The sequence below is a fragment of the Oryzias latipes genome, chromosome 19 (genome assembly GCF_002234675.1).
Source record: "Oryzias latipes chromosome 19, ASM223467v1".
Taxonomy (NCBI): domain Eukaryota; kingdom Metazoa; phylum Chordata; class Actinopteri; order Beloniformes; family Adrianichthyidae; genus Oryzias; species Oryzias latipes.
The window spans coordinates 7727310-7750814 of NC_019877.2; the positions used below are offsets into that span (position 1 = coordinate 7727310).

Consider the following 23505-nt stretch of genomic DNA (forward strand, 5'->3'; position numbering starts at 1 on the left):
CTTATAATTAAAGGAACATTTTTTAAATTCAACTATCTTATTATTAATCAAAAATGTTTCAGCTCTTTCAGTGAACATTCAGAAATTGTGCCTAAACAAATTTATGTTAACATTTAAAATGTATATTCAAATCAAAAGTTAATTCATTTATGTTCAATTTTGTCATCTCATTGTTTTAGAACATTTTCTTTTTTTTCTGTTCAACGTTGTTTATTCGTCTACTTCTTGAACAGACAGAAACAAACCGGAAAGGTCCGGCTGAGTCCCTGAACAGTGAATGACGCAGCACACGAGCGATCAACCGCAGGTCAGGGTCTGAGGGTCCATAGGATCAAAAACTCTCCACATTCTGACAGACTCTGATATGCAGCCTGCAGAAACTTTCACTCTTTAGATTTTATAGTCAGATTCAACTGGATTTTAAGGAAGCACGTCAAAGATAAGGAAAGATGACTAATGGTAAATATTTTTTGTCTGCTTTTCACAACATTTTTGAAAAACTGTGCTTTGGCATTTTAAAATATATATATTTTCTTAGCTTTTGCAATGTGTCTTTTTCCAAAGCAAATGATTCGCATAGATCTAAGAAAGAAATCGTTGAAATTTCAATGTTTTTGTAAGAGTTCTGTAAGAAGAAAATGCAAAATTATCCCAAAGATTGCCAAAGCATAATATGTATGCTTCTATAAGAAAAACGCTGAACTGGACAGTGAAAAATGACCAAATGTTAAATGGGATTTCAATTGTATGCCTTTGTGTCGGTTGAAATGAAAAAGAGTTGATTGCTTCAGGGTTCCGCCTGATATTTACTCCGTTTTTTTTTAACGGTCACTCATGAACTCAGATCATAGTTGCTTGTCTTTTGATGGCTTAAAATGCTTCTCATGGGATGGAAGGAAGATTCCTTCCAGCATGACAGCTGTAGCAGTGAAGGTTTGTTCTGGTCTGTCGGTAAATTGCATCACATTTCAGGACACTTTCTAATGAATCTCAGAGGCAAATTTCTAATAAACTACTGCCACTCTGCAGAAACTATGTCCTATAAACAACTGTTTTTTCTTACATTTTGGGTAAAAACAGCATAATCATAATTAAAAGACCACCGCTTTTACACAAGATCAAAGGCTGATTGGAGTGGGACTTTAACAAGTAACATGTCTTTTCCTTGAACAGAACCATCAGCTATTTGTTTTATTTAGCACAATTACCTCAGAGGCCTTCGAAGATGTTGTGCTCTCGTTTGAGCCCATCTTCATTTCACCTCTCGCCACTGAGGCTCCTGGGTACCGCAGCCTCCAGGACAGTTGGGTTCAAACAGGCGGAGCTTCATCCCACTGCTCTGAACTTTGAGGATCCCAGCGCCTTCAGGGTGAAGAGTTTGAGAGAGCTGCTCCGGGCTTTGACCGTCTTCCGTCTTTGCTCATTTCCAGTGTTGGTCAACAACTGTGGAAAGGTGACATCATGTGACCTCTGTAAATTAAACTACTTATATCTCTAATTCCTGAAATCTCAGCCTGTCTAACCTCCTGTTTTTCTTTCCAGCTTATGTCCACAGCGCGCAGCATTCTCGGAAGAAAGGCCTTCTCCTTGCTGCTGCGGCCCACAGTTTACGCTCAGTTTGTAGCCGGCGAGAACGAAAGCGAGATCTCTCAATCCATGGAGAAGATGAGCCTGTTGGGACTGAGGCCCATGCTGGCTGTCCCTATGGAGGAAGACCTCGGAGAGAGCACCGGGTCTGACTGAGCCTTTTCAACATTTTGTTCTGGTTCTGTTAATCCACTTAGTGTCATACCCACAGAGTTCCCCTTTCAAAGCAACATTGATCATTCTGAGTAAATCCTAAAAGTTTTGAAACCTTTGGTCAGACGTTTGGTCAAGTATTTGGAAACTGATAAAATTACTGAACCTAACAAATATTCTTTAAAAGTCTTGATTGATTGGGTTTATTTCAAGCAACTTTCAGCAATAAAAACAAAGAAAAAAATACATAGATTTATTAAATCTATTATATTAAATTTAAATTAAAGGTAAAGAAATGTTGCTATTTTCTTGACATTAGAATTGCTCCTAATCTTAATCATTATGTGGGCAGGACATGCAACATATTAAATCAATTAATCATAACATTCTCAAATAGACTTTGATTAATCAAAATGAGTTTGAATAATTGATTTAATTTATATAATCCCAGCCTTTTGTTTTTGCAAAAACGTTTTTTAACCCTTTAATTGGTTGCTCGACCAAACAGTAGAGCACATTTAGAGAACACATAAATAAAGACAGTGATTGTGTGCATTACTTCCTCAATGGCAATACGCAGTTGTGTAGTTAGTTGGTTACCTAGCTAAAGGGATCAAAAGGCTTGTAGTATTTCCTCTTAAATGAGTATGCCTGCAGTAAAAAAAAGAAAAGAAATCTAAAAGAAATTCATGTATAAAATCACCATCAGACACCTTTTGAAGCTTAGAGTTAATTCCTGGACACTTCTTCTGGTTCATGGTCTTTAGGGAGAGACGGTACGACGACAACATGGCGATCATGCTGGAGTGTGTGCGGATGTCCCACAGCAACGCCTGGTGCAAAGACCCAATGATGCAGCTAAAGGTCACGGCTCTGCTCAACCCAGAGCTGTGTGTAAGGCCACGCTCCCCCACCTCACACTTTGCAGAGCTTTTTTAATGGGGAAAAAAAAAATCAACAATTAAGTGGTGCAGACCGAGTGAAGCGTCACCCAGAGGCTGACACACAGAACAACTCTGAAGACCTTCAGCTTTATCTTTGTGGGAAAAACAGATAAGATTTCACATTTTGCTGTTTGCTGTGCCTGCAGCTGCTCCAGCTTAATCCTGATCACTTTACCATGACCCTGTCTGAAGGTTTTCTCCAACTTTGTTTGCTGGTTCTCACTGATCGGCATGCGTTGCTTGTGTCAAAGGTGAAACTCACAGCCGTCATTGCGCAACAACCGTACGATCTAGATCTGCTTGTCAGAGCCATGGACGGAGAGGTAAATCCACAACCCAGTAAATACTGTCACACAGTTTTCTTTCTCTGTATATTTTATAGCGCATATGATTAAGACATAAAATGATTTTACTGGAAACAACCGTTTTCAGCACGTTACCTTCCCTGGTTTGGACCAAAAAGAGGGCACTCACCTGATGCACGGCCTGCAGAGACTTGACAAAATAGCAAAGGTAACACCATAAAACTTAGAACTTTGTGACTGTTTAGGTCAATAATCTGTTTTTTTCTCCAAAACTGTCAATATAAAGTCATTTGAATGAATAGTAAATAAATAAAAACCTTAAATTAAAGCGTTTCAGCATGCCTGTACTGTGCCCAATTTATTTTGTATACCTTTTTTACATCATTGTTTCTTAATGTTTTAAATTATTCCTTAAATTCATTAAATAATGTACAAAACAGCATTTACTAAAACGTATTTTTAGAGAAAAATTTAAAAAATATATTTTTTATTTTGTGTTATTTTATTGTAAACTAATATCCATTATTTCATTGCTTATAAGTATTCATATCAAACAATTCTAAAAATAGAAATTCAAATGTTATCTGAGTTTAGCCTTTTTTTTAAAGGCAAGTATAAATAACGTTCGAGTCCTGGTGGATGCTGAGTACACATACATGAACCCCGCCCTGTCTCTGGTCACCATGGCGATGATGAAGAAGTACAACAGGGATAGTGCTTGGATTTGGAACACGTATCAGTGTTATCTGAAGGTACGTAGATGGAGAATGTTTCTACATTTAGAGTAATCTTCCTTTTTTTAAATAAAAAGTTGTGTTCTCACCCAGATAAAGTCCTGTCTGTTTGTGCTGACGTTCAGGAGTCCAGATCTCTGCTGTTGGAGGCTCTGAGTTTGTCCAAACGGGAAGGTTTCTGTTTGGGCGTGAAGCTGGTGCGAGGAGCTTACATGGACAAAGAGAGGAAGCTGGCGGAGAAAGAGGGACGCGTCGACCCAATCCATCAAAGCTGGGAGGACACCAATGACAGGTGGGTTTACTCACAATAAGACATGAAATGATCTTTTTAAGAAATACATCAACATTGTGGAGTCAATTTGGGTGAACGGAATTTTAAGGTTAAGGTTGTGTGAAGGCTTTTCAACTAACTTAATTTGGTGGAATCGAACATCACTTTTGTTTGCAGCTACAACGGCTGCTTGGATGTGATGCTGAGGACCATTTCCCAGAATCCTGAGCGCTACCGGATCATAGTGGCCTCACACAATGAGGAGTCAGTGAGACGAGCTGCCAAACGGTTTGTAAAAGACTAATGAACAGAAGTTATTTAAAATAAGTGCACAGAAACTATAAATTCCTCTACGAATTTTCTCATAAACAATTGAAAACAGGATGTTTCCTCATTGCATTGAGTGATTGCACCTTTTCTTTGTACTTCTTTTGACCAAATTTAGATTTTTTTCAAAACATGCTCAGGATTTGTAATAAAAGAATGCGCTCAAACTGAATATAAATATTTTTAATATTAAAATTGAACAGAAATATGCTTGAAGCTTTACTAGTTTTGTCCAACTTTATCTAAGATCTCTAACTGGTGATTGAGGAAAAAATATTAAATATGACTAAATCCATTTTAAAATTTGCCATCCAAATAAATCTCATCTACTCAATTAAAAGCATATGTTTCAAACATTTATGGATAGCAAGTGGAATTATTACTGACACAGGAGGTGGTCATCACTTCTGACCTCTTAAAAAAGCCAAACTTCAAACCCTCCTGGTTGTTGGTATTCCATCTCCAGGATGGAGGAGCTGCACATCGACAAAGACCGAGGCTCGGTGTGTTTCGGTCAACTGCTGGGCATGTGTGATTATGTCTCCCTCACACTGGGTAAGACTTAAGTCTGACATTTTTAACTTCTTATTTTTTTTACTTTTAAAGACATATAGTGGAGAACAGAAATATTGAGTCAGCCACCAATTGTGCAATTTCTCTCACCTAACCCTTGTGCTATCCTATGACCCCACCATTACATTGACATGTTATTCCGACCATGACAAAGGTGGATAAAGGTGAAGAGGATTTCGTGTAATCCATGGACACCATTGAAGATGAAGAATCATTGAAGAAAAAAGGTTCAGAGCACTGTCTAGTGGGTCTAGATGACCCAACTCCCAATGTTAAAGTGCCTAGGATAGCACAAGGGTTTAATAGATGAGAAAGGCCTGTAATTGTCATCATAGGTAAACCTCAACTATGAGAGACAAAATAAGATTATAAAAAAAAACAGAAAAACATGTCAGAATTTAGTAATTTATTTGGGAAATCATGGTGGAATCTAGCCACAGGGGTTGCAAGCCAGTAACTTCTGTGCCGGTCCCAAGCCCGGATAAATAGAGAGGGTTGCGTCAGGAAGGGCATCCGGCGTAAAAATTGCCAAAATAACCATGCGAATCATCCACAACACTTTAGACATACCGGATCGGTCGAGGCCCGGGTTAACAACGACCGCCACCGATGCTGTTAACCTACAGGGTGTCGGTGGAAATTTGACTACTGTTGGTGGAAGAAAGAGGGGAGGCAGAAGGGTCCGTGGCCAGAGAGAGAAGGGGAAAGGCAGGAACATAGGTTTGAGAATAGGGACTCTTAACATTGGCACAATGACAGGGAAAGGCAGAGAGCTGGCAGACATGATGGAGAGAAGGAAGGTAGATGTACTGTGTGTGCAGGAGACAAGGTGGAAGGGCAGCAAGGCACGTAGTATTGGAGGAGGATACAAACTGTTCTATCATGGTGTTGATAGGAAGAGAAACGGGGTAGGAGTGATTCTGAAGGGGGAGTTTGTGAACAGTGTTCTAGAGGTGAAAAGAGTCTCAGACAGGATGATGAGCCTAAAGTTAGAAATTGAAGGGGTGATGGTGAATGTAGTCAGTGGGTATGCGCCACAGGTTGGCTGTGAGTTAGAAGTGAAGGAGAGATTCTGGAGTGAGTTGGATGAGGTCATAGAGAGTTTTCCCAGAGGAGAGAGAGTTGTTATTGGAGCAGACTTTAATGGGCATGTTGGTGAGGGCAACAGAGGTGATGAGGAGGTGATGGGCAGGTTTGGTGTGAAGGAAAGGAATCTGGAGGGACAGATGGTGGTGGACTTTGCGAAGAGGATGGAAATGGCTGTAGTCAACACTTACTTCCAGAAGAGAGAGGAACATAGAGTGACATACAGAAGTGGAGGTAGGAGTACTCAGGTGGACTACATCCTATGTAGACGAGGTCATTTGAGAGAGGTTAATGACTGCAAAGTGGTGGCAGGAGAGAGTGTAGCCAGACAGCACCGCATGGTGGTGTGTAAAATGACTCTGGAGGTCAGGAAGAAGAAGAGAGGGAAAACAGAAAAGAAGACCAAGTGGTGGAAGCTACAGAATGAAGAAACTTGTGAGGAATTTAGGCAGAAGTTGAGGCAGGTCCTGGGTGGTCAGGATGAGCTTCCAGAGGACTGGAAAACTACAGCAGAGATTATCAGGGAAACAGGTAGGAAGGTGCTAGGTGTGTCATCTGGAAAGAGGAAAGACGGTAAAGAGACTTGGTGGTGGAATGAGGAAGTACAGGAATGCGTCCAGAGGAAGAGGTTGGCTAAAAGGAAGTGGGATGTAGAAAGGACTGAGGAAGGTAGACAGGAGTACAAGGAAGCGCAGCGTAGAGTGAAAAGAGAGGTGGCAAAGGCCAAACAGAAAGCTTACGATGAGCTATATGACAGGTTAGACACAAAGGAAGGAGAGAAGGACTTGTACAGGCTAGCCAGACAGAGAGACAGAGATGGGAAGGACGTGCAACAGATAAAGGTGATTAAGGACAGAGATGGAAAGGTGCTAACAACCCAGGAGAGTGTACAGAAAAGATGGAAGGAGTATTTTGAGGAGCTGATGAACGAGGAAAATGACAGGGAAAGAAGGGAGGAAGATGTGGTTGTTGTGGAGCAGGAAGTAGCAGAGATTGGAAAGGATGAGGTTAGGAAGGCTCTGAAAAGGATGAAGAGCGGAAAGGCCGTTGGTCCTGATGACGTACCTGTGGAGGTATGGAAGTGCCTAGGAGAGACAGCAGTGGAATTTCTAACAAGGTTGTTCAATAGGATTTTAGAGAGTGAGAAGATGCCTGAGGAATGGAGGAGAAGCGTTCTGGTCCCGATCTTTAAGAACAAGGGTGACATGCAGAACTGCAGCAACTATAGAGGAATAAAGTTGATGAGCCACACAATGAAGCTGTGGGAAAGAGTAGTGGAAGCCAGGCTTAGGAAGAAGGTGGAGATTTGTGAGCAGCAGTATGGTTTCATGCCCCGTAAGAGCACCACTGATGCCATTTTTGCTTTGAGAATGTTGATGGAAAAGTACAGAGAAGGTCAGAAGGAGCTGCATTGTGTGTTCGTAGATTTAGAGAAGGCGTATGACAGGGTGCCGAGGGAGGAGCTGTGGTACTGTATGAGGTCGTCTGGAGTGGCAGAGAAGTATGTCAGAGTAGTTCAGGACATGTATGAGAGAAGTATGACGGTGGTGAGATGTGCTGTAGGTCAGACAGAGGAGTTCAAGGTGGAGGTGGGACTACACCAAGGATCAGCTTTGAGTCCTTTTTTGTTTGCTATGCTGATGGACAGGCTGACAGACGAGGTCAGACAGGAATCTCCCTGGACAATGATGTTTGCGGATGACATCGTAATTTGCAGTGAGAGTAGAGAGCAGGTGGAGGAACAGCTAGAGAGGTGGAGGTTTGCTCTGGAAAGAAGAGGTATGAAGGTCAGTCGTAGTAAGACAGAATACATGTGTCTGAACGAGAGGGATCAAGGTGGAAGCGTTAGGTTACAGAGGGCTGAGGTGAAGAAGGTGCAGGAGTTTAAGTACTTGGGGTCAACAGTTCAGTGTGATGGAGAGTGTGGAAAAGAGGTGAAGAGGCGAGTGCAGGCAGGTTGGAGCGGTTGGAGGAAAGTGTCAGGAGTGTTGTGTGACAGAAAAGTGCCAGCAAGACTCAAAGGAAAGGTGTACAAGACAGTGGTGAGACCAGCTCTGCTCTATGGGTTAGAGACGGTAGCAGTGAGACAGAGACAAGAGGCTGAGATGGAGGTAGCAGAGATGAAGATGTTGAGGTTCTCCTTAGGAGTGACCAGGTTTGACAGGATAAGGAACGAGTACATCAGAGGGACGGCTCATGTTGCCTGTGTTAGCGACAAAGTCAGAGAAGCCAGACTGAGATGGTTTGGACATGTTCAGAGGAGGGATAGTGGATATATTGGTAGAAGGATGTTGGAGATGGAGCTGCCTGGCCGGAGGGCAAGAGGACGGCCAAAGAGGAGATATATGGATGTCTTAACAGAGGACATGAAGTTGGCTAACGTTAGGGTAGAAGATGTTCATGATAGAGTGAGGTGGAAAAGGATGAATCGCTGTGGCGACCCCTGATGGGAAAAGCCGAAAGAGAAAGAAGATTTGGGAAATCATGGTGGAAAATAAGTATTTGGTCACCTACAAACAAGCAAGATTTCTCTCTCACAGACCTGTAACTTCTTCTGTAAGAGGATCCTCTGTCCTTCACTTGTTACCTGTATTAATGGCACCTGTTTGAGCCGGTTGTCTATATAAAACACACCTGTCCACAACTTCAAACACACACTCCAAACTCCACTGTGGCCAAGACCAAAGAGCTGTCTAAGGACACCAGAAACCAAATTGTTTATCTGCACCAGACTGGGAAGACTGGAATAGGTGAAGCAGCTTGGTGTGAAGAAATCAACTGTGAGAGCAATTATTAGGAAATGGAAGACATACAAAAACCCTGATAATCTCCGGGGCTCCCTGCAAGATCTCACCCCGTGGGGTCAAAATGATGACAAGAACGGTGAGCAAAAATCTCAGAACTACATGGGGGGACCTAGTGAATGACCTGTAGAGAGCTGGTACCAAAGTAGCAAAGACTACCACCAGTAACACACTACACTGCCAAGGACTCAAATCCTGCAGTACCAGACATGTCCCCCTGTTAAAGCCAGTCCATGTGCAGGCCCGTCTAAAGTTTGCTAGAGAACATTTAGATGACCCAGAAGAGGATTGGGTTGCAGTTCTTTGGATGCAGAGTTGCATCCAAAGAACATCATACCTACAGTAAAACATCATGCTTTGGGTCTGTTTTACAGCAAAAGAATGAATGAATGGGGCCATGTATCGTTAGTTTGAAAACCTAGGACATTGAAGATGAAACATGGCTGGATGTTTTAGCATGACAACGATCCCAAACACACTGTCCGGGTAACAAAGGAGTGGCTTCATACGAAGCATTTCAAAGTCCTGGAGTTGCCTAGCCAGTCTCCAGATCTCAAACCCATAGAAAATCTTTAGCGGGAGTTGAAAGTCTGTGTTCCCCAGCGACAGCCCCAAACATCACTGCTCTAGAGGAGATCTGCATGGAGGAATGGGCCAAAATACCAGCAACAGTTTAGATGACTTACAGAAAACGTTTGACTGCTGTCATTGCCAACAAAGTGTATATAACAAAGTATTGAGTTGAACTTTTGTTATTGACCAAATACTTACTTTCCACCATAATTTCCAAAGAAGTTCTTTAAAAATCAGACATTGTGATTATCTAGGTTGTTTTTCTCGTTTTGTCTCTCATAGTTCCGGTATACCTACAATGAAAATGACAGGCCTCTCTCAACTTTTTAAGTTGGAGATCTTGCACGATTCGTGGCTGAGTAATACTTTTTTGCCTCACATTTCATGCCTTCGCTCCTCTTCCATCAGCTAAGGAGGGCTACGCCGTGTACAAGTCGGTGCCGTACGGTTCAGTGGACGACACCATCCCTTACCTGGTGCGCCGGGCTCAGGAGAACCGCACGGTGCTGCAGGGAATTCGCAAAGAGAGGGATTTGTTGAGGAGGGAGTTCAAACATAGAGTTGGGGGGATTCTGAGGGGGGGGGGGGGGGGTAGCTAATGGAAAATAAAAGTGGGGTGGAGATAACCAAATCTAGTATGTGGGAATGATGCTGAGATCAAAATCTAGATGTAGTAAAAGCTTGCAAAGAGTACAAATCTATGAAATGAAAATTTTTAGATTAACTTTTTAAAACATACAAATACCTTAACTGTGGTTTTACTGGACATTTTTGAATTTGGTGGACAAATTGTTCTGTTTCCATTTTTACGCAACAGATATCACAAGAATTATGTTTACTATTACGTGGTTACACAACTAAAGAAGTGGTATAGATTCTGAAAACTTACAAAAAAAATCAAGAAAGTCTCTACTTGAAGCATCTTTTTGTAGTTTTGAAATAAATAAAAAAATAGAATAAGCCCCCTGAGCTTTGCTTTCTTTCCTTCATTTGTCTTTGAAGCTCCCTCCAGGAGAAACATTTCTTGACCCACATTGGACACATTTTATAAAACTGCATTTAAGAGTGAAGGCTTTCAGTCTGCATCCTGTGTCTCCTTCTTTACGTCTCAAAAAGTAAGATTTTTTTGTACTACAGTGCATCAAGTGAAACTAACCAGCTAAGATAAGTCAAAGTTCATTCAAGCATATTTCTCCTAATTGGAGTAGCCATAATATTTTACTAGGCTTCTTAGTTTACCAATGTTGATCATCTTGACAGATATTTGAGTACCGTGTACCATAGATAATGTGATCAGCGAATCAGATCAGATTGTAGTGGATTTCTGGCTGCGATGCACCAACAACAAAGAAATACCGGTAAACTGTTTTGCTGCATGGAGATGATCCTGTGGTTCAGGGCGACTTATTTTGAAGTCATGTGAACCTTGGTCAAAAGTTTAACCCATTTCATGTTTCAAAGAACACCGTAAATTTCTTTTAATGATAACGTTTTTTTTAATGCAAAAATAAGTTAATTTTTAGTTATCGCAACATTTACAAAAAGAAATTTAAATTTTTTTTTTTTTTTAAATTTCTCTACTGAAGTAGTAGCTCAGACTGGGTTGTAGTCAGGAAGAAATGGATGTTTAAGTGTTGAAGGTTGCAAACCCCGGCTCTGAGCCATTATTTTGAAAAACTACCATTGAGGTGGTTTTGGCTTTAATTACCGGTACTCATTTATAATCCATCATTAATTCCTAAATGATGTGTAAAGGCACTTTTGAAGAATTCTACTACCTCGCATGTTTTTTTAAAGGAAATCTGGGCGTCTAGATATTGTCCTCCTATCCAGCCTAGTTAGTTTAAAAAAAAAAGATAAATATCCACATTTAATTTCTGTCACTGTTTCGCTGCTTTTCTTATATTTCTTTTTGTGTATATAAGAAAAACTCAAACCTTTACCAACTTACATCTACAACTGTAAAACTGCTGAAAATTAAAAAATCCATTTCCTCCTCAGCTTCGTCAAACTGTCCAAGCCTGACCGTGTCGCTCAGTAAAAAACAGAACCTCAGACTCCTTTTATTCTTTATTAAGTAACTAGCAGACATGTTTGTGGAGAAATGCCATGCTACCGGCCTCCGTGTACTTTCTGTCCAAACAGTGGCTGTTTAATCGCTGCGCAGCTGATTTGGGGTAAGGGGGTGAAGGTTTCTGCGGTCAAAAGCTCCTGCTGTTGTACTGGAATGAGGACTGAAAAAGCTCAATAGTTGCTCTGGTTTTGATTCCTGTAGCCGCCTCGTTGGTAGCCTCCCTGGTAGCCTCCCTGGTGGCCACCCTGGTAGCCACCCTGGTAGCCTCCCTGGTAGCCACCCTGGTAGCCACCCTGGTAGCCACCCTGGTAGCCTCCCTGCTTCTGCTGGTAGCCACCTTTCTGATCTGTGACCACGCAGAGAGGAGAACAATCAAACACATGCTTTCAGAGTTTTGAGTCTGTGCTTTGCAGAGTTGAACAAACTAAATCAATTTGAAGTTTTTTACTTTAGACTTTGTTGGGCTCAACATACCTCTCTGGTAGGACTGCTTCTGCTGGTAGCCACCTTTCTGATCTGTAAAACAAAGAATTTTTCTTTCTTTTTAAAGCAAAAATCGAGGAATTCTGTTTATTCTTGGTGGATTAAACTGAGGATTAATTCCACAAAGGAAAGGACGAGGCTTAATGCAAAAATGCTGCACCAGACTGAGCAATATATAAATCTCCGGTTTTCTGCATTAGAAGTACTTTTCCAGCATGTACTAATGTACATATGAACACAACCTAATGAAATGTAGTGTCTTAGACGTCTTAAATGAAGTAACAGCCGGTTATTGCAGCTTTCCGGAACAACTAAAAACTGAAAAGCATCATGGCGGAGCTGAAGCGTGGGATCTGGGCACACCTCTGTTGAAGTAGCCTCCATAGACTCCCTGTTTGAGGTCGAAGACGCGCTCGTTGTTCTCCACCAAGCTGCCCAGCTTCTCTGCCAGCTGCAGAGCCATGTTCTGCAGGGAGGTGGGCTCTGTGCGGTGCATGACCACCGTCTGTGTGGGCTGGTCCAGGGAAGCCTGTGATAAACAAAACAAAAGCAGTTACGGCGTGACACAAATATCATCAACGCGAGACAGAAAGCTAAAGTCACCATCAGCTCCTCGTTGATGATCATCTTGCTGATGATGCTGTGAACTGTGGGCATCTCCAGCTGGAACATTTCAGACAGAATCTCCATGCTGAAGGACAGAGACAATTGTTAAAACCACTCAGCAATTGCCATTTTTGTCTAAAACATTTTTTTTGGGGAGAAAATCCGTCCCTGACCTGATGGAGTCGTACACACTGCTGTATGTGAACAGATAGGTCCTCAGAGACTCCTCCTGGATTTTCCTGAAAAGAAAAAAAACTAAATAAAAGAGGGATGGCCACCAAGAGAGGAAGTCCGCTCTAAAATAGGAGGGAAATCTACCTGACGAGCATTTCTCGCACTCGTTGCGTCTCCGGGAACAAGTCCCACACTTTGCTGTTCATCTTCTCGTTGATGATAAATGAGTGGCAGGTACGCCAGTCGCCCATCTTCATGGCTTTGCTGGCCGCCACCACGTGCTCCCTCATACTCTCTGGGGGTCCTGGAGGATAAGCAGACCCACAGTGAGAGAAGAACACATTTGTTTCGTCTGTGCGGTACACCCGGCATCGGCAGTTACCTAGCAGCGGCTGCCTCTCCCCCACCCTGAGCTGGTGATGGAACTGCTTGCTGATCATTCTGCGTCGAGCGTCGAACTCGTGTGCAGCCATGTAAGGGATTTCCAACAGCATGGCTGACACCAGGTACACGCACTCCAGCAGCTCCAGGTTGATGTGCATGTGGAAGGGAACCTGCCATGGAAAGCGAAATCTGTCAGGCGGTTTTTAACGTCCATCACGACCTGGTGAATCATTTAGCCACAATCCTTTAAAGTGTCTTTGTTTTATTGTGTCTGATTTTAACGTTTTATTCTGAAATAATTAGGAGAAGAATCAAAATACCAGACCAACAACTGAGAGGTTACAATCGCTTCAGTTGGCCACTAGATGGCCCCAGTTTGAATAATTAACATAAATTGTATAAACCAGTGTTTTTCAACCAGTGTGCCGTGGGAGATGGTCAAGTGTGCCATGGGACATTGCACTCATTAACTGATCTAAAAACATTTCCCATCTCCAAGAAATCAGCTCTGTGTTCATCCAAACAGGCCCTGATAAAACACTGAGTAGTTAGGAGTATAAAAGATCAGAAAATTATTTTTCTTTGTGTTTATTTAATTCTATTAAAGACATTTTGATAAGAATGACGGTACCGCCATTTAGCTACAAATAAAGCTTTTTGCGGCAAAGTCCCGCCCCTTTAACTGTCTCCGCCAATCATTCTTGAAGGCTTAATCACATGTCATAAGTCTGACCAATCAGAAGTGGTTAAAGTCTTAACTTCCTTGTTCCAATTTAGCTCAAAAAGTCTCCCAGTTCCAACAGAAATACCAGCTAAAGCTCGTGTTTAGCGGTGTAGCTTTCCACAGAATCCGGTGTCAGACCGTGGAACAAGTGAACAAAACAATGAAGCTCAGAGACGCAAGTCTGTCTGCCCTTTTGCGGCAGTTTTCACACTACATCTCCCCTGATGCATTGGGTTAAAGCGTACAATGAATCTTACCTGTTAAACGTCTTGAAGCCACAACAAACAAAAATCAAACAGTTTTTATATTTTCTAACTTAACTTTTATTTCATCTTTTAGAAAAAAACAGCTGGAACTTCCTGCTTTTTCTGCCACACCTATCACAAAAATTCGCGCAGGGGGGGGGTTGTAGATCAATACAGACTATGAGTTTCTGCTTTTTTTTTTGGATGCTGATGTGCCGCGAGATTTTTGTCAAGGTTAAAGAGTGCCGTGGCTCAAAAAAGGTTGAAAAACACTAGTATAAACGATGGACAGCTTAACCCCTCCCTGTTAGGAAGTAGCCACTGGTTCAAGAAGCCAAAATCCTGTAGACTTCCATTGAGAAATACAGTTACTCAAGCATTTTATTTGTCATAATAAGCATTTTTGCTCTGATATCTTCTTAACATCTTTTTAATCCTATTCATTCATTTTTTCCCAACGAATGATGACGTTTAAAACCCCCCTTTTTTTAAAACGTTTTTTCTTTATTGCAAGTTGTTCAAGTTATTAACTGACCAATCAGATACTTTAGTAAAAGCATGTGGGTCTGATGTTTATCGTGTTTTATAGGTGATGTCACACCTGGATTCATCTGATGCTTTTACATTTTATGAGTTGTAGTTAAGCAGCTTTACTGCCACCTACAGGACAACAGCCACTTTGAAGACTTTCAGTCGGGGTTTAGACCCCACCACAGTACGGAAACTGCACTAGTTAGAGTCTCTAATGACTTGTTATTGGCCTCAGAAAAGGGACTACTTTCTATTCTGGTCCTGTTGGACCTCAGTGCTGCCTTTGACACTATCGACCACGGTATTTTACTCCATAGATTAGAGCAGGACATAGGGATCAGAGGATCTGCTCTCCAGTGGTTTAAATCCTATCTGTCTGATAGGTATCAGTTCGTTAATGTAAATGGCCATTCCTCTCAGTGCACTCGAGTCAACTATGGAGTCCCACAGGGCTCAGTCTTGGGACCGATCCTGTTTACGCTTTATATGTTACCCCTAGGAAACATAATCAGGAAACACAGCATTAATTTTCATTGTTATGCCGACGATACGCAGTTGTATTTATCCATGAAGCCTGACCAGAATGACCAGATAGAGAAACTGAACGCCTGCATCAGTGACATCAAGACCTGGATGACAATTAATTACCTCCTCTTGAACCCAGAAAAAACTGAGGTCATTATACTTGGTCCTAAAAACCTCAGAGATGCTCTGTCTGCTCAGATAGTCTCCCTGGATGGTATAAGTATAGCCCCCAATTCCACAGTTAGAAACCTTGGGGTTTTACTTGACCAGGATTTATCATTTAAGGCTCACATATCTCAGGCATGTAGAACTGCCTTTTTTCACCTGCGGAATATTGCTAAGATCAGAAATATACTTTCTAAGAGTGATGCTGAAAAACTCATCCATGCATTTGTTACGTCGAGGCTGGATTACTGTAACTCCTTGTTAGCAGCGTGTCCTAAGAGTTCCTTAAGAAGTCTCCAGCTTGTTCAGAACGCTGCTGCTAGATTGTTAGCTGGAACCAGCAGAAGAGATCACATCACTCCTGTGTTAGTTTCGCTCCATTGGCTCCCAGTTGATTCTAGAATTAAGTTCAAGATCCTCCTGTTAACCTATAAGGCCTTACATGGAATGGCCCCGTCCTATATTAAGGACCTCATAGTCCCTTACCAACCAATCAGAACACTTCGCTCGCAAAATGCAGGACTGCTTGTGGTTCCTAGAATTGGTAAAAGTACGGTTGGAGGTAGAGCGTTTAGCCACCAAGCCCCTGTCTTATGGAATAAACTCCCAGCTCATATAAGAGAGGCCGACTCAGTTTCTACATTCAAAGCTAGACTGAAAACATTCCTCTTTGGACAGGCTTATTGTCAGACTAGTTAGTATTCAGAGATTATTTAACTTAATGTTAGTTTGTTTAAATTAAACTTAATAATAACTATTTCTTTTAAAAGGCTGCTAGAAGTTGAAGCTGGGGTAACTATGGTACACTGGGGTTCTGTCCTCTTTCCTTTTTTACTTCTACCCTTCCTCTCCTCTATTCTTGATCATAATTTATCATTTAGTTCTCCATGCCTCTGTTTGGTGCAGTGCGATTCATGTATTGTCCCTCTTTTCCTCTCCCCTCCTGGGGAGTGGGAGTGCTTCCAGACTCCAGTTGGCTCATCCGTGCTCCAGTTCCTGACCGTTTACCTCGCCTTTGCTCCTGCTCCTACACCTGGCTGTGGATCCTGCCTCTGGCTCATCTCTGCTCTGTACCTGACCGAGTACCTCGTCTCTGCTCCTGCTCCTACACCTGGCTGTGGATCCTGCCTCTGGCTCATCTCTGGCTCGTCTCTGCTCTGTACCTGACCGAGTACCTCGCCTCTGCTCCTGCTCCTACACCTGGCTGTGGTTCCTGTCTCCGGCTCGACTCGCGCCTTTGACTGTCCCGATAACCACGGCTGGATGAAGCTCGTCTGCTGGAGTTTTATATATGTAGTTGTAGATTTAGATAAGTTAATTCTTCTCTAAGATTTCTGGTAAATCGCCTGTCCGTCCTGGGGGAGGATCCCTCCTTCATGTGGGCACCCCTGAGGTTTCTTCGTTTTTTCCGGAATCCGTTTTTTTTGGGAGTTTTTCCTTACCGCGAAGGGGGGTCTAAGGGCAGGGATGCCAGTATAGCTTAGTCAGTTTGTTAGTTCATTTTAGTATTTTTCTATTGAACTCTTTGTATTCGTGATCCTTTTGATTTCATGTTTTACTTCGAAGCCCATCGAGACGACTGTTGTTGTGATTTTGGGCTATACAAATAAAATTGAATTGAATTGAATTGAATTGGTAATGAACTAAATTCTCAAAGCCACATTTTTGTGAACGGTGTTTTAATGAAAAACCAAGTTGTAAATTTGAGGGAAAATAAGTAAACTTAAAGGAAATATTAAGAAATAGAACGATTAAATTGTACCATTTAAAATATCTATTTTATACTTCAAGAAATATTGAAAATTTGAGGGGGGGAAAAAGTAAATTTGAAACTATAAAACACAATGTTTCTATATTTTTTTCAAGTTTACAATGATTCGACCCCATACAGCAACAATTTACTGTAAATTTCCAGGTATTAAAAGGGGCGTTCACACTAAAATGGCTCAATTTAATGTCATTGGTTACAACATCTAATTGATCAGCCTCAAACCACCTATTTCCCTTTTCCATTATGAACTAAAAACATCATGGAGAAACAAGACAAAGTCAAAACGGATGTTTGGGAAGGAAAAGGTTGTTTTAAGCAGCTGAGAGAGGCATTTCAACGAATGGAGGAAGACTGTCACTTTTCGCAGGACTCACTTGTCTTCTCTTTTCAATCTTTTCTTGTTCTGCGTTCCTCTCCTGCATGTTCCTCATGAGCAGACCCTGACCCAGGAGCTCCTTGGCCCGTCCAGAAGACTGGATGTCCAGCAAAGCGTTGTGTGCGTCTTTAATCATACCCTGCCTAAAGGCACAAATCCCAAGCTGGACCATGGTTCTGTTATACAGGATCTGGTCAAAGTAAAGCATTTATGTTAGTCACTGCATGTGCTGCTGTAAGCAACGTTTGTTGTTGCGAGCGTACCGACCTGCACAGGTGGGTCAGAATGATGGATATTGTCCTGCAGGTGGCTCATGAGCATCAGGTCGCGGGCCTGGTACCAGCGTGAATGGAGAGCGTGATGGTAGATGTGGCAGAGAATAGCACATGTGCGGATGCGGTCGGTGCGATCCTTGGCGTAGATGAACTTGCAGAGGCGGTCCATGATGAGAGCGCTGTCCTCCCCTTCGCTCTCCTCCTGGTCCTGCTCTGACTGAACACAAATGCTTAACCTTAATAAAACTATTACAGTTTAAATGATTTCCTTAATGAAAAAAGCTTGATCATTGACAAATGATCAAGCTTTGTCACTCTCCTTACCTTGGTCTCTCCCTGCAGACCCAGGCTGCGCCTGTGGGCTTTGTAGTCAAACTTGTAGTAGGTGTGCATGATCCTGCGCAGGTAAACGCGGCAGATCTCTTCGGTTGAGCCTTTGTTTTCCAAGTATGTGAGCAGCCTGTCGACTATTCCGCAAACCCGCCCCTCGTCTTTCAGATTGTCAACATATTCTGCACATAAGAGGGTTTTTTCTTAGTAAAAGTTCATCCAGGCGTTGACAGAAAGACACAGAGCACCTTGATGCTTAACAATGAGAGTTAAAGCTGCTTTGAACCTTGGGAATGAGGGTCGGTGTTCTGCATGATCTTGGTGAACTCTTCATCCATTCTCTCCACCAGAGTTAAGACACACCCACGCACCCGAAAAGGCTGAAACACAAGACACCAATACGCACTTTGTTATTCATCAATTTGGGTAAATCAAGAAACAAAACCAGCTGGAAGGAAAGTGCCAAACTACTGTGCATAACGAAGCAGACCCAGATTCTGACTGTATCAGAGAACGAGGCCGAGTGCCTCAATAAAATAAAACAGGTTTTTCCAACCTGCCTTCAAGTGGTAGAGGGGGGCTTTCCGACAAACTCACCCCCAATAGGCGAGAGTGGTTACCGTAGAAACGGTGCCTCAGACCAACTGGGACCAATCATTGCTTAATCATGTCACCTGGCTTCAACACGGCGGCATTCGTATCGGGGGAAAAAAAGGTGACTGGATTGACTTCTGAGTTGGAAGTTGGTCCTTTTTTATGGGTGACGTCAGACTAACTCGCTCCAGTTCTCGTTTACAGTCAATGAACACAAACTTAAAACAGAACGTCACCTGGTCAGAGACGGCGAGGTTCTCGCTGTCTTCTGCGATGTTTTCCCCGATGAAGATGTTATTGTTCTCAAACAGGATGTCCAGCAGCTCATCAATGCATTCCAGACACTTCTTCCACATATCAGCCTGCAGGCATTAAATATGACCCACCAAAGGAAGTCAATTTCAAAACGTACGCTTTTTAAAGATGCTTTTTAAGGAATTACCATCGACGAATCTAGGCGATTCATCCAAGATGTTCAAAATTGCCCTAACCTTCATGAAGGCAGCCAGGTTGGGGTTGTAGTCGTACAAAGAGGCGATAATGTTGAATTTAATCTTGACCAGGATTCCTTGGCCCAAGTTGTGTTCTGCAGCGATGGCTGCCAGAGCGTGGAGCAGCTCGATCTGTGCAGCCCTGTCAATAAGTGGCATAGCTGCAAGTAAAACACTGCACCTCTGAGAATATTTCACAGATTAAAAAGAAACTAAATACGAAAAAAAAAAAAATAAAAAAAGATCTTCAGGTGATGTTCACATTTTTTAAATGTACAATACTTGTTATAAAGATCAGGAAAACAAATCATTTTTTTGAACGGTTCCATCTTAACATGAGCTTTGGTTTCTCATGCAGCGTTACCTGTCTGTGCCCTTCTTGCCTCTCGCCTGCAGGATTTCATTCAGCTTCTTCACAACCACTGTCGTGTTGATCTCTGTGCCTTTAGCAAACATCTTGGGCTTCTCCTAATGGATCAGAATACCACAAAACATGGTTAACATCTACATTTTCATCGTTTAAGTACTTTATTGCAATGTAGAGATCAGAAAAAGGACCGACTGAATTAAATATTAGTTAAAGACCCACTTCCATGATTTTTCTGATGATGGAGGAAAATAAAGCTCTTAATTGTATTTGGTTTATTTTTATTTGACTTGTTGCAAATCAGTAGCAGACAATGAAAAATGCTGTTTGTGACGTCTAAAATACAACCGACAGGCCAGAAGCTCCCTGCTCTGCTTCATTCTGATGGAACCACTTGGCAACTGGCTCAAGACTTTCTGGCTGGAGAGCTGCAATAATGATCGCTATTTTTTGTTGGACCCCTAATTTTCAGTTGGGGGTTTGAGGGGCTGTAGGCTAGCAGGAGAGCACATAAATAGATAGGTGAAAACTATGCCGGTTTTGGCTAAAAAATCATAATATGCTTTTGAAATCCACCAAGATATGATCAGCGTTGGACTTTGATTGAATGCACGTCGCTGTCTTTACAAATACGTTATTTACCTTTACCAGAGGGACGCCGTACTTGACCTTCTCCCAGCCTCCTTCAACCTCTTCCCCTCCATCCTCCTCCTCTTCCTCAATGTGTTTCCTTGCTTTGGCCTTGTCCCTCCTCTTTGATAGCTTCTTGATCTCGCCTTTATCCGATCCAGTCCTGCAGACATTTAGTTTTGTTAACTTAGCGCTGCAGACAGTTGAACATTCCCATGTTTCTGAATGTTCTGGAAAAGGAGAATTAAAATATTTTTACGTAGAACTGAATGTCAGAATCAGGAAAAGGACGTACTTGAGGAAGGATTCGGCCATGGATTGCCTCTTAGCTTCCCCATCAGAGCTTTCGCTGTCACTTTCCTTGGACTCTCCACTCCAGCCTTCATCGTCGTCATCATCATCATCATCCTCACCACTGGAAGAGGACTCGTCCTTTGGATGAAGGCAAAGAATTTCACTTGCTGTTGAGCAGTTTCTATCATGTAACAGGCTGGTCTCTCACCCCAGAGCCCTTTGCCGCCTTGCCGGCTTCATCCGGCTTTTTCTTTAGGAAGGACTTAGCAGAGACGCCGCCGGCTTCTCCCTCACTTTCACTAGAGGAACCTTTAGGAGCATGAAATGAAAAGAAGCTTTACAGAAACTCAGCAGCACGTTGACGGCACACATACAGTAATATCTGTATAACTCAGTAATAAAAAAAGAGAAGAATTACAACAAATATTGCCACAATTTCACTGTGGATTGATTAAAGAAGGTTTGAAGCAATCCAAACTTATTCAAATTATAACTCTACAAACCCAGTCCATAACCTTTTGAAACCTGGGGCCTAAAATCAGCATTTTTCTTTTTTTTTAGTTGACCTCTGTGTTTTCAATTTGTATGCAGCAGGCGTTGATAAGTCTAAAGGGCTAACAGACCAACTCCTTCCTATCCGTCTAGTTTCGCCACCAGACCAGACTGAGGTGATCAGCCTTAGAAAGGGCAGGATTATTGAGAACAAACAGGTGGACACGGGTCCTCCAGGACTGGGATGGGACCCTTCTGTTCTAAACGTTTTGTTAAGATACAGTTTTATCAAACTCACCAGACTCCTCCTGCTCCTTATCATCCTCTTCATCAGCAGATTCCTGGGGGTTCTAAAATAAAAGAAATGAATCCATTTGTTAGAACTTCTGCTTTTTTATTTTTTTATATTCAGTTTAGGGGCACAGGTCAATGGGGGTAAAAATGATTTCCGACTTACCTCTTTGTATGCAGCTATTTCTGTTTCAAAGTCCCGGTTGTACTTGCGGATCTTCTGGCGCAGCGTGCTGAGGGCCTTTGCGTTATTTTTGTTCATTTTTTTCTTGCCATCCTTGTCCTCCCAAAGCTGTAAGGAAAATTAATGTCATTTTTAAATTCAAAGACACTCTGAGTAGCCCCTCTTGATTTTCTTTACCACTAACCTGGTTGAGATAATCCTCCAGATCAGCCAGAAGACGAATGTAAAACGACGGAACGCCTTCTTTGTCCACTATGTTCTTGCTTTTAAGGAACGCTCGACACAGCTGCTCAAACTCCTCCAAACATTTGGCCATGTCGCGGATCTTCATGGCGTTGCGAATCGTCTTTATGAGGTTCGTCAATTCCTCAAACCTATAAGTTTGAGAACCAAAAACCTTGCATCACATTTGATTGCATGCAAACATCCAAAAGTACAATTTTCAATAAGTTGCTCCACCAACCTCTTATCTTTGGCGCTGCGCACCACCCTTTTGGTGTCCTCCTCGTCATCACTGAGCAGCAATGATCTGTACAAAGGACATGCAGAAGTTTAGCGCAAAAACAATTTCCGCTTGCACATTATAATGTCTGAAAAAAACTGCACTGACTGCTTCAAAGTAGTCCCGGGTGCTTTGGGGGTGATCTCATCGGCGGATGAGGACTCCTCACTTTCACTGTCAGACCCGGTGGCAAAGAAACGAGACATTGCTCAAGGGTGAGGTCAATCTGAAAAGACAAAACGGATTAGAAGAAGTGAACCATACAAGGAATCTGAGAACCTTCCCCTCCACTGTTCAGTATCCAGGTGTTTATCAGTGAGTCAAACAGGTTTAATTTTTGACTAAAGATGTCCTTAGGTCAGTGAATCAGATCGTTTAAGGGTGAATTGAGACTCATATGAAAATTTATTTAAACGCAAAAAATAACAGGATGGAATTACTGATCGAGTACTTATTTAGTTTGTGGTGGACACCTCATCAGTCATCATCCTTTTGGTAGCTTGATGTCATTATAACTATGAGCCCCCATTGGGTGGGAGGAACACAAAGCCTGGTTGCATCAGATCGAAGGTATTCAGATGTACTGTAGAAATCTGACAACAAAACTCCGGTTTTCAGTGTGTACTACATCTGGTCTAAAATAAACATTAAAGCCGTAAGACTCAAACCTTCTGTTATTATTTGGTCTGATTTTGCATTTTTCCAAAGTAAGACGTTGCTAAAAGCATGTCAGATTATAAACATGATCCTTGAATGATCTGACAGCAGATCCTGATGTTGCTGCTTATCGTAATCCTGGGGTTCTTTGTATTTCAACTTCAGGCAAACCTATCGACTAATTCTTGGGGGAAGTTTAACCAGACGTGTTGGCAAGTAATATTAATATTAACCGTTAACTTTTGAATAGCTCTGGATAGAACAATATTGATGTGTTTGGATCTCCTAAAGAAGAGAGATCCAAAACGGATTTGAAATGAATAAAGAGACAGGAAGGGAATTTATTTCTGCACAAAACGTATAAATGAACATAACACAGGCCAGGGAGGGAGATTCAACAGTCCGGGCTGTCAGCTATTAGCAACTTTGGCTGATGCAACTCTCTTCACCTACACTAAGCCATAAAACATGTAGAACCTCTACACTACACTAAAGTTTACTTTGTGCAAACACGTAGAACACTAAACTATTAGCGATTTTTGGTCGAAACACGGATAACCATCGTTCTCGAGTCATCGCTGTTGAAGCTAAAGCGTCATGGCTAAGCTAATAGCATCAGGCCTCCCCGCATTTTAACACGCCTGGTTCAAAGAAACCTAACATTCTTTTAAAACAATGTTTAAAGGATTTTAAAAGACCTCTTACCTATGTTCTACTGCAAGATACAATGTACGTAGCCTTCACAAGTTTATCGGCTTTGAAATCCAGTTTTGCAGCGAGGTCGTCACGAAAACAACGTGCGAGTGGCGAGCTCGGTCTTGCCGGGTGCTGGTGTCGTTTCTCAATCCAGCCACGCATGCGTAAATATGTCACTTCCGCTAAAGCGCCTTACTTTCTGACAGTAATCGGATGTTAATGAGTAATTACATCTTAAAATGTTTAGAACAGAATAGTGAATAGTGAAAACGTTTGTATGTTAACGT

The 23505-nt window shown here is 42.1% G+C and overlaps 2 protein-coding genes across 4 annotated transcripts; one reads left to right on the forward strand and one right to left on the reverse strand.

Annotated features, from left to right (window-relative positions):
• Positions 1–291: 291 nt before the first annotated feature.
• Positions 292–10323, forward strand: prodh2 (proline dehydrogenase 2). 3 transcript variants are annotated; one of them, XR_002872075.1, is made up of 12 exons: positions 292–459; positions 1174–1453; positions 1543–1733; positions 2508–2634; positions 2936–3007; positions 3117–3197; positions 3598–3741; positions 3849–4015; positions 4172–4282; positions 4746–4876; positions 9766–10013; positions 10133–10323. XR_002872075.1 is itself a non-coding variant. In XM_023949244.1 (11 exons), the coding sequence occupies exons 2-11, from the start codon at positions 1226–1228 to the stop codon at positions 9954–9956; spliced, it is 1443 nt and encodes a 480-aa protein (XP_023805012.1). In that variant the 5' UTR covers positions 292–459; positions 1174–1225; the 3' UTR covers positions 9957–10323. The 3 variants fall into 3 exon arrangements, 2 of the variants coding, with proteins under 2 accessions (XP_023805012.1, XP_023805013.1); XM_023949244.1 differs by having other exon boundaries at positions 9766–10323; XM_023949245.1 differs by having other exon boundaries at positions 297–459; positions 4788–4876; positions 9766–10323.
• Positions 10324–11414: 1091 nt separating this feature from the next.
• LOC101174301 (eukaryotic translation initiation factor 3 subunit C) lies at positions 11415–23478 on the reverse strand. Its single transcript, XM_004080310.4, has 23 exons — positions 23228–23478; positions 21974–22091; positions 21827–21892; positions 21548–21737; positions 21346–21471; positions 21187–21238; positions 20605–20705; positions 20398–20534; positions 20115–20265; positions 19470–19573; positions 19106–19247; positions 18851–18976; positions 18307–18400; positions 18015–18202; positions 17683–17907; positions 17414–17605; positions 13077–13248; positions 12839–12998; positions 12694–12759; positions 12518–12605; positions 12278–12443; positions 11906–11947; positions 11415–11777 (listed from the first exon to the last, which is right to left on the reverse strand). The coding sequence occupies exons 2-23, from the start codon at positions 22069–22071 to the stop codon at positions 11602–11604; spliced, it is 2862 nt and encodes a 953-aa protein (XP_004080358.1). The 5' UTR covers positions 22072–22091; positions 23228–23478; the 3' UTR covers positions 11415–11601.
• Between the last annotated feature and the right edge of the window lie 27 nt (positions 23479–23505).

Bases quoted from the DNA above. Each gene is read 5' to 3' on its own strand.
- prodh2 (XM_023949244.1), top strand. From the start codon at position 1,226: ATGTTGTGCTCTCGTTTGAGCCCATCTTCATTTCACCTCTCGCCACTG. The intron at 3,742-3,848 runs GTACGTAGATGG...GCTGACGTTCAG, and splicing joins CGTATCAGTGTTATCTGAAG to GAGTCCAGATCTCTGCTGTT. The intron at 4,877-9,765 runs GTAAGACTTAAG...CTCTTCCATCAG, and splicing joins TTATGTCTCCCTCACACTGG to CTAAGGAGGGCTACGCCGTG.
- LOC101174301 (XM_004080310.4), bottom strand. From the start codon at position 22,071: ATGTCTCGTTTCTTTGCCACCGGGTCTGACAGTGAAAGTGAGGAGTCC. The intron at 19,574-20,114 runs GTAAATAACGTA...CTGATCCATTAG, and splicing joins ACGGCGTCCCTCTGGTAAAG to GAGAAGCCCAAGATGTTTGC. The intron at 12,606-12,693 runs GTCAGGGACGGA...TCTGTCCTTCAG, and splicing joins AGTGTGTACGACTCCATCAG to CATGGAGATTCTGTCTGAAA.